The sequence below is a fragment of the Athene cunicularia genome (genome assembly GCF_003259725.1).
Source record: "Athene cunicularia isolate RWA chromosome 7 unlocalized genomic scaffold, athCun1 chr7_part1, whole genome shotgun sequence".
In the NCBI taxonomy this organism is placed as follows: Eukaryota; Metazoa; Chordata; class Aves; order Strigiformes; family Strigidae; genus Athene; species Athene cunicularia.
In genome coordinates, this window is record NW_020799107.1 from 33,584,764 (window position 1) to 33,595,432 (window position 10,669).

Genomic DNA, 10,669 nt, shown 5'->3' on the forward strand with positions numbered 1-10,669 from the left:
GGGGGGGGGGGGAGTGTTTACAACAATTATTTTTTTTTGTCCTTCAGATCGACTTCCAGTATCACGGACTGTTTGGTCTCCTAGGTTTGTTTAGCCTTGTCTATCTGGTAGAACTAACTGTCTAACACGACATTTCTATGGCTCCCACTTCCATGGGAGCCAAGCACCTTCTCTGGACTAGGGATGGGGCCTGTTTTCATATCAGATGTTAACTGGGATATTGCTTTCAGCCTCATGAATGTGATCCTTGGATGGGAGGAGTACAAGAAGTGGGTAGATCTGATGATCAGAAGAGAAGCTTTTTTTCCATCAGAGCAAATCCCAGTGTCAGCCTCCGGCCCCAGTTCAGGAGCTTTAGGGCATGCCTAACCCCACCCAACGCCACACCAAAAGGCAGGATAGAGATGTCAGCAACACTGGAAACCCTGCTGAGTGCAGATAGTCTTACGTTCAAAAGGAGCTGGTGCTTGTTTTAACCCAGCTGACCCAAGTTTATCAAGCTGATCAACCAGGTTTACTGGTTCAAAAACCTTCAGCTCACCTCTCACCTGCACCACTCTGCACTTTACACCCATGTGTCCCTTCGTTGCTGTTAATGCCTCTATGTTTTTTTTCTGTCAGTGGCATAACTCAAATTTGTTTCATGGTTCTCATCATTTTTACCTCTGTTTTCCATAACATCAGACAAAACCATTTCTTTTGCTCCCACATTCACCTGATACTCCAGATACCTTTTGTAGCTCTAACCAGATACAGTATTTTTTATGTCAAATTTTAACGTGTCAGGTTCATTCTTTGCTACTCTTCATGATTTTCCTTCGACTGGCATACAGATATCGACCCTTTTGTGAAGCTTTGTTTTTGTTGCACTTTGTTTGTGGTGTTTGTCTCATCTGACACACTATGTTGCCGTTAGTGTATTTGTTGCGTTCACCCCTTTCTGCATCTTTAAATGACTTCATGCCTCGCTTTTGTGCCCTTAGTAAACTTTTAAAAAATTGTTTATATATATCAGATATTTATAGTGAGATGCATATGAAAACAGGAGGAAAGAATTATAGTTTTAGGGAGAACATACCCTGATAATGACCTCTTAAATATTTGTAAAGATAGCCCTGGGCATCTGAGCCCACAAAATAGTTTATAATACAACAGCTTGATTACATAATGATACTTTAGTTTTAAAATGTATGATCTTTCTGTTTATGGGAAGGCATAATAGGCTCCTTTGAAATACAATATTTTTGCCCTGAACATAACTGATTTTAAATGAAAGGACTAACTAAAGAATGCCTTTCTTCAAGTTTGTACTTCACTTTGTTGTTAAATCCAGCACGATGGTTTCTTTTACAAAACTCCTACCAGGCCTGGGGACCACACCTATTTCAGGATACATTAATTGTGGAAGTTTCATGGGTTTCTATGCAGGAAGTTACCTAGTACCATTTAAAATGGTATGTTTCGAATTCTAACTCTTGTTAAAAACCAGAGGGAGAAATTTCTGTATACCACCACTCCCCTTCTCCCTGCACGTAGAGAATTTCCTTTTATATTCAGTTTGAAGATATTGTCAAATACAGATTAAGTTTAGGAGGAATGCAATGTGATTTGGGAGAGCGCACAGAAGAATTCTTTTCTATGCAACAGAAAAGAATTAATGAGAATATTTCATTCAAGGCAGTTCATAAAGCATCAGGACTAACTCCACCAATACCAAAGTCTGGTATTTTGAAACATATGTTTCGATAAATATATCACCTAAGCTCTAATTTTTTTTTTTTTTTTCCTGTGATTTCCCTACAATACTTGGTTTCACCTCAAACTGCTATGGAGCTGACACTGACCTGCATTCATGGTTATTTCCATTTTGGCTAGAAGGAGGATTGCAAGAAGTGTTCTTAAATATGTGTTCTTCCAACATCTGTGCTGTTATACAGAGTGACTGTAATATTCATTATTGTTTATGAATCTTAACCAAGCCTGAGTTCAGTTGCCTTTTAGCTTTCTCGTCAGGAATACCTGTATCATTTTTTAAAAATTAAAATAGTTAAAATTTGCCAGTAGTTTGGTGGCTAAAGGGATGTATTCTTGAATAAGTCCTTTTCCTACATTTCTTATACCATCACAAAATTTAGGTTGGAAACACCGAATTATCATGGGGTTTGCTATCATTTCTAATATAAGCCTGACAAGTTTCATCCTATTCTCAGGTTCCTCATTAAAACAAGCAGAAGCAGAGTTGGAGATTGGGATATAAAGCAAGTAAAATTCTTGTTCTCCTCTAGGGCAGAATCCAGTGATTCTTCCCTGAAAAACCCTGCTCCAAAACACAAGAAGGTCACCCTATAGTGGACAAGAGTTAGATTTCATTAAAATGAATATTTTTTTTCTGAAAAGTTCTTTACCACTAAAATGCCAGCACCAGATAGGGAACTTTGCAAGGCTTTTGTTTCATCTTGTTCCCTAAGTATTTATAGCCTGCCGTGAAGAAACACTGACAGCAGTGCAGTGATGTTTTTATTCTTGATAGAGGTGCCCTTAAAAGTGAATTTGCTTTGAAAATTGTTCATAGAATCAGGATATTAGAACTATAAAGACATATTTCTCTTTCTTTCTCTCTCTTTCTCTTTTGTGCCTAATTGGATTTCCAAAATAAGTTGTTAACAATCCAGCTAAGATAATGTGGTCATGAAAAGGATGTCCAAATCCACCAATTTGCATTGGTTTGGTTTGGCTTAACTTTCAAAGTTCTTGGAGCAGAAAGTTGATGGCACGTGAACACTATAATTGGCTTGATATTCTTCTGTGGGTTTGGTTTTTTTTTCTTTTTTCATTTTTTTTCTCTCTGCCATATTGTATGGTGTCCAAATGAAATGCTAATCAGACCGCATTTCTGGACCAAAGTAAATTTACAACAATAATAGTGCACTTGTATACTCCAGATCATTTTGCAAGAGGTAATATCCACCAATTTACAACATAGTTTGTTATTTTCACTTGGTCTGGATAATTTATGCAGGTTCCAAATTGATGCTATTAATGTGAGACATAGCTATTTCACCCAATGTGACATGTATTGCTTTCACTTCCATATATCCAAAAAGGTTAAGAACTGGATTGAGTTAGATCCAAACAAAAGTTAACATTCTGTTTTGGGGCTTGTTTGTTTGTTTGTTTGATTTTTCCTCTTTCTGGTTTAGACTTCGATTCACATGATGTAATTCTTAATCCCTTACCACAAGAGTACCACATTCCTGTGCTAGGCATTACTCTTGCTCTCTCACTCTCCCCTTACTAAAATAGAACAAGACTCTTTGGATTCTGGATAGAATTGCATTACTTAAACATTTTAGTAATTTCCATTTGCTCATATGTTATATATCCAGTGGATGGATAACTTCCAAGTGTTCTTGATTACCAAATCCTTTTTGATTTCTCTTAAATAAACTTTTTCTTTATCCCTCTGTAACCAAAGGGGATCTTCCTGAAATGAATCATCACTCTCAGTATTATGTTGCAGGACACCCACAGGTGCAGGGTAGAAAATTATCTAATAAAAGACTTAGATAACCAGTGTATAATATGGAATTATTATTAATTTTTAAAATAGATTATTTAATGTAAATCAAATCAGGATGTTCTTAGCAGGGTAGACAAAATCAGAACTATATTTTGTAGAGAGAGAAAACAAACATGCAAACAAACAAAAGACTTTGGTTGGTTTCAGTCTACATCAAAAGGAAAAGTAAATCTCTTAAAATGTTTCAAGATGAATGAGGAATACCTCCAAGCAGTTGAGTCCACTGGCTATGGCACTCATCTGCCAAGGCATGATGCAAGTATCTTTGAAATAAGGACTTGCATCTCAGCTCCTTCTTATTTAAGTGTTATTACAACTGCGCCTCTGAGCTTTTGGACTTTTTTTTCCACTCTTTCCTATAGTTTCAGTTTTTCCTTTTCACTCACCCCAAACTGGGAAAAAAAAAAATCCCCCTAAATACATTGTCAGGAAATATTTTCTGAAAATTTTGGGGTTTTGACAAATTAGCGTTTTCCTAGAGAAAGGCTTTCTCTGAAATTTCTTGCTAAAAGCTAATTAAAACTTGTGTTCCAAGTGATGAGTAGCTTTTAAAATAAAACCTGTTTTGTGGAGATTCTCTTAGTCTCTTATGTACTTGCAAGTTTTAAACGTGAAACGATAATGTATAGTTTAGTGTTTTCGATTTTTAAGCATGCAGATTCGGTCGTTGTCACACAATAGCCAATTCTCCCGGGAAAGGAGAGCAGTTCCCATGTGCTTTGAAATGCTGCAGCTATGCAACCAGGGCTGGAAGTGCTATTTTAAACAGTCATATCAGCAGAGCTTGCTGTAGGAGATAATATGTCACAAAAGGAAGTATGACATCTAGTTTCACCTAGAAGATAAACCTTGAGTAGATATGCAGGGAGAAACAAGACTGTCAGGTTGTCCTTGAAAAGAATGGCCTATATTAATGAAGAAATGTACTCCAGGGCATATGCTATTTGGGATATTTAATTTCATCTTCAAACTTGTCTGATCCGCTATGAAGAATATAGTAGAGAAACAGTAGTTGTGTGTAGTCTCATGCACGTCATCATTTCAGAGTGGGCACCTCGGCGCTTTATTTTCAGAAAGGTCACAGCCTCAGAAATTCACATCTGAAAAACCCAGGCCCCAGACTGAGAAGCACTGTTAATATAAATACCCCACATTTAAACAGGATTAGCATAGCATCGTGCATATCCCAAACAGACCTTCTCTAGGAGCACAAGAGCTAATTCACTCTTCCTTTCCCATCACACTCAAATACCCTTGCAGAACTATATTCTGCTGACAGAATTACAAGATAATTATAGTTAGGTGTTTTGTATTCACTTAAGTTAATCTACCACTTTTATTTTTCATTGTTGTTTTAATCAGGCAGGAGGCACTTCACTTGTTGTCAGGTGGATTATTTTTCAGTCATTCACTGCACTGCTCTTCATACTTGCTAGGGCGCTTCTGGCTTCCTGACAGACATACAAAGAAAAATACTTATATGATCTAAAATGAAATATGTGTTTCTCTTTCAGGTCTAGATGTTGATGGAATATACAGAGTTAGCGGCAATCTGGCAACAATACAGAAGTTACGATTTGTTGTCAATCAGGGTAAGTGATTCCTCCACCCTGGTAATGTTTTGTTTAGTACTTAACTGTCTCAGATGACAGTATTTCAGAATCTGCTATACATTAGTGGCATAGAATGATGAGCCGTGTTTTGGAAAAGAGAGGAAAGAGAAGGTAGGATATTGCACAGAGGGAAATGTCAGCTAGGAGAGAGAAAAAAGAGCAGAGTAAGCAGAGGAAAATAGTAGTTAAACAGGAGATGAGAAACAAACAAACCAACCAACCAAAGAAAAGGAAAAAGAAGGAAATGGATACATGAAATAAGGTGGCAAAAAAAAAAAACCAAAACCAAAGCGTATGTAGAAACCAAAGTATCAATGAAAAAAAAAAAAAAAAAAAAAAAAAAAGATTAAAAGGAAAAATAGCAGATTGTTTGGATGTTGGAAGTTAAACAAAGCCAAAAGTAGAACAGGGATCCAAAGCAGACTAGCAAAAGAGAAAAAAGGTGCTGAAAAGAACTGAAAAGGAAATACTAAAAGTATAGTACTGACTCTGTCAAAGTCAGCGGAAGATTTATGACTGATTTTGAAAAACAAAGATCTGACCCCAGGAAACGAGAAGAGGAAAGATGAATATTTTAGGGAAATAAGAACCAGAATTAGAACCAACCTGTACATATTTACTGAACGTCTTTCCATAGACTCCACATACAATGAACACATTTCCACAAATACCCAAACAAATATTTTTTCACAGATGCGGCCTAAATGAATCTAACATTGATCAATAGATACTGTTACAGGTGTGAAAGCTGATATTGGTAGCTAAGTAGAATAAATGACAAAAAATCTCCTCTCCAAACAGTTTACTTCTCTTGGCAAAGACTAAATATCTACATATTTAATAGCTTAACAAATATCATCGATGATAGCGAACCTCCTGATACTACTTAACAAGAAAATAAAATTAAGCTTCTCAGAAATTAAGAAAAATCTCAAATCCTAAATTCCATTAAAAGCTTTATACACTTGAATTAATCAAGTATAAATGTGAAACTGCTGCAACATTTTCCCCTACTTTTTATTAACTTTTTTAGTTAAATGGACACTTACTACAACTGCTAAGTATTGTGTATTGCACGTGGTTTCTTGGAGATGATAGCTGTTGGGGAAGAACTTCTTTGATTAGTTTTGTTCTATACATAAACTAAGACTTTTGTCTCAAAAAATGCTCGTGAAATTGAGAGATATTAGAGACAGAAAAATATTCCCACCTTCAAGCCTCCATTTACATCTGTAGGGAAGGTTTCAGGGAAGCAGTAGATGTTTGCCACCTCCTCAACTTCTCCAGATCAGTCTTGTCTTCAGCTGAAACTAGAGGGTGAACTCTGGTTTATGAGGAACCAGTATTTATGCCAGTAAATTCAATGAGACTGAATAAACCATCAGCCTCATGGTTTTGACTCATTACTTGGGTTCCCTTAGATTTATAGTTACTGGGTATTTGTGTGTCGATAATGTAATCTGCTTGGTTTTCAACAACTGTACACTGTATTTTGTTTGGAGACAGAGAGGCAAAACCAGGATTTTCTATCCTTCTTTACTGCCTCGGATCTTAGCTAGGGAAAAAAATGTGCCATAAAAATAATGGTCCTGTCTATCATGTCTCATGGCATCCAAAGGTTAACGTACTTGAGGTTAACATTACTGCTCAAGTTTTCACCTAAAACAGATGGGCTGATACTGTAAAGCTAGACAGAAGTCTAAGCTGGCTTTTTGCAGCACAGAGGTACCAGGCACCTTCTGGTTTATGCTACTGTGAAAAATGAATATACAAAAATGAATTTAATAGTACATTAAAGCCACTCTGACACTGGCTACTTATGGCATCTGCAAGAAATCTGCCTATTGAGTGACCAAAGAAAATTCAAAGAAAACCAGTGCCGCTGGTGTTTCTTATGTTGGTCTTTATTGATACCACCAGGGCACTCGTGCATTTTATATCATAACAAAATAGATTTCCAAATGCAAAGTGATATTATCCATCCGAGCCCTCCTTTACACGTCCTTTAAATTCACAACTATAAAAATATCTAGCCAGGTCTGTACTTAGCCTTTCCTCGGGTAAATGCATGCAGAAATGTCAAAGTTCATCTTCTGTAAACCCTAATGTCACTTTGCAGTGCTCAGGGGTGACACCAACACCATGTGAGGGGAGATGGGAGAATCTAACGTTTCAGTCCCCAAAGAATAATCCAGTAATTTTTAATCAGAACATTCAAGAAGTAACAGAGGCACAAAGAATGCCTTCAAGAGAGCAGGCTGGTGTTTCAACTGTTTAAAGAACACCCTTTCTCTGCGCCAGGTGGGAACCTGCAAGAAGGAAACAGCCCACTGAGTCACGGTGTACCTGTGGAGAACACCGTGGGGAGATGGGGGGAACAGGATTTATTTAACATGTGCTTGGCAGATCAATAGCGGTCTCCACCCAATGCCCCCAGAGCCTGATGTCCCCATGTCCCTGGTCAATTAGATGCTGAGGACAGCAGCAGTTTCAGACTGGTTTATGAAGTCACAAAAATGACTCCCACCTTGCTTATTTGCTAGTCCTCTAAAACTCTGCGGCGGGATGATGTTTAACTGTGCACACTCCATGCATCATTTTCACTCACACTCAATAATTAATTGTGACCTCTTCGGCTCAACCCGTGTACCTTCATTTTTTGGTATTTAACAGTGGGAAAGCAGTATTTATATATATGATTTTCCCATAGAGATTTTTTTTTTTTAATATTATTTTAGTTAAAGTTTAATTTAATTATAAATGCAAACAAATGTTCTGAAAAAGCCTATTTACATTGCAGGGATTGACTGTGCGATCAGTTCTTATACAGGCCAAATACTTAATGGGCTCTTTCTTCCTGTGTGCATTGCCATTGTGTTACACCTACATTTACAGACTGTATGTAATATGTATCACATCAAAAATTAAAGGTCAGAGAAGACACTGTGGGCTGGCTGCCATATTGAAGTATTTTTATTATAATAATCATTAATTAGAATATAGCAGAGCTTTATTTGGCTCCTTTTCTGATACCATTAATGTCATCCGCAGCATAAAAAATGAAATAAGAGAACTGGTGAATATGAAAGGAAAACAAACTAACAGTTAACAGTTTTATCATTAAAGAAAAAAGAACAGTAAAAAACTAAAGCCACCCTTGAAATTCTAGGGGTTTGGAGATGGGTTTACAATTTAAAAATATGCTTTGTAGCTTTTTTAATTCTCTGAATATACTTTGTGTTTAATTCTCATTTTTTGAGGTACGTAGCTCCTGAAGAGGGCTTTTACCTTGCCAACATGAGCATCAGCAGAACAAACTACCTTATTTACTTTATCCCTTTCACAGAGTTTTCTTTTTCTATAAAAGTCTATTGATATCACACCTTTTTTGCTTCTGTGCAACAGGATTATCTTTTATCTATGATTTATTTTCCCATTAAGAGCTGAAAAGATCAGTTGATCATAAGAGGACCGGGCTATAACATCTCTCAGCACTTTCGAAACTCTATGTCATCATTTTTCAAATCACTGAATCAAGGCTGTGGAAGCTGTTTGGACCAAACTGACATCAGGAAATTCATACTTTTTTTTTTTTTTTTTTTTTATTTTTTTTTTTTTTTTTTTTTTAGTCTACAAGCACTGAAAGAATTTTGGTTTTAGAAACTAAACTACCAGTCATTTAATATTTCTAGATGAGAACCTATGGTAAAGGCTTCCATAATAGTCAGAGACATTAGACAGAGATGTCCATTCCTCTTATGCTTTCTGTATTAATGGTTAAGTCTAACAGTTGCAATTTAAAAAATAAAATAAAATAAAATTGGTACTTAGCAATTCTTTAGGGATTTTAGGAAAAATCTGGAGGGCTTTTGCTGATTTTAAACAAGGTCTAGAAATTTTTTTTTATGCTTTTTACATAATTATAAGGATATTCTTTTAATTCACACCTGTAAGAGAAGGGGTAAGGCACTGAAAATGGGTCTGGTAAGCCGTGTAAAGTGTGCTGGCAGTTTCAGGGTATGAGGATGTTACTGAAAAGATCAATTGTTTTGGCCCAAAGCCCCAGGGTGGAGCTGACGTGGGCCCTGGGCCAATGGGCAGGGTGGGGGAGCCACAGGTGGAGCTGCTCAGGGCCATTAAGGCACCACTATATATGAAAGTGGGAGAGGTGGGAGATGCTTTTGAAAAGCAAGCTGATTAAAAGGATGTCAACAGGTAGGCAAAAAGTGCCTAAGACAAACAGAAAAAGGGAAGACTCCTCACCCATAAGGGTGTTAGTTCGTAAGAGTGTGAATTTGCGGCACTCTCTCTGCTCTGGTTGAACCCATCGTGTTGATACACACCTTGATACAATGGGGTAAGGACCTTCTTTGTGCTAAACTCTACGAATTCCCTGTCCTACTTGCTCATGTCTGTCCTGGCAATCTTCAATTGCCCGTGTGCTTGAAGCCTGGAGATACCTGGGTGAGGTGGGAGAAGCTTTCTCCTTTATGCCTCCCATGTTATTCTGCTGGTTAGCCGGAAAGGCGTTTAATTTCTACAGCTGTCAAACAAGCAATTTTCATGAGTACTAAATTAACTGAAAAAAAAAAAAAAAAAAAAAGGAGCTATAAAGGGTTCATAACACATTGCTGAAACACAAGGATTCTATCCTAATGCATATATGTTCAGGGAAACTAACCATAGAAATACAAATTTCAATACTTAGTGGTTCATTCAGTAAGTGTTGGTTCATACATAATACAAGAGAGTTCCTAATTGTCTTTATATCCAATGCTTTGTTTGCGAAATGCCTTGGTATTTGCTGTACAGATGACCTCTGCATCCCGTTATTTCATTTGGAATACCTTGTGCGTTAACGGCGAAACACCGGGTGCGGTCCAAAGGTCAATTACTGTGTTTTTATGGCTTTGTTCCCATACTTATGTACCAAAGGGGGGGTAAAAATATTAATTTTACAGATGCTAAATAATACACTAGTGTAGAGAGGTACGTTTCTTATGGAACATGGAAAAGGACAGCCAAAGATATCCAAACTGGCAACTGCATTGGGGAAAAAAGTGAATTTAATCTTACCCTGACATTACCTGGAGTTAACAAAAAAACCCCACATTTTGGCAGAAAAAAATTAAAATATTTCTGTTGTTTCTTCTATGAGAATGTACTGGAATATAATTCAGCTTAAGAAAAATTAAAAGTAAAATTTAAACCACAAATATGTGAACTGATTGCGAATATTTATTAACTAAATAATTTAATAATAAAGAAAATGCCTACTTGATTAATTGTTACAGAGTAAAAATTACAATAAAACTGTCTTGATCAGTGCTTTGCAGAAGCACCATTACTGTCTGTGCAGTTGTTTAACAAGGATTTAATTGGAAAGATAAGTGAATGCACATTTAAAAGTATTGTTAATTTGCTTTATAATCACCCCATCCTTCACAGTATTGACAGCACCAGGCACAAACCCCTT

The 10,669-nt window shown here is 36.8% G+C and overlaps 1 protein-coding gene across 1 annotated transcript in view; it reads left to right on the forward strand.

Moving 5' to 3' along the window:
* Positions 1 to 10,669, forward strand: part of ARHGAP15 (Rho GTPase activating protein 15) — a 320,935-nt gene that overhangs the window by 209,935 nt on the left and 100,331 nt on the right. Inside the window, exon 13 of the mRNA XM_026852528.1 lies at positions 5,095 to 5,172. Within this exon, the coding sequence (XP_026708329.1) occupies positions 5,095 to 5,172 (78 nt within the window). The remainder of the gene's footprint in view (positions 1 to 5,094; positions 5,173 to 10,669) is intronic.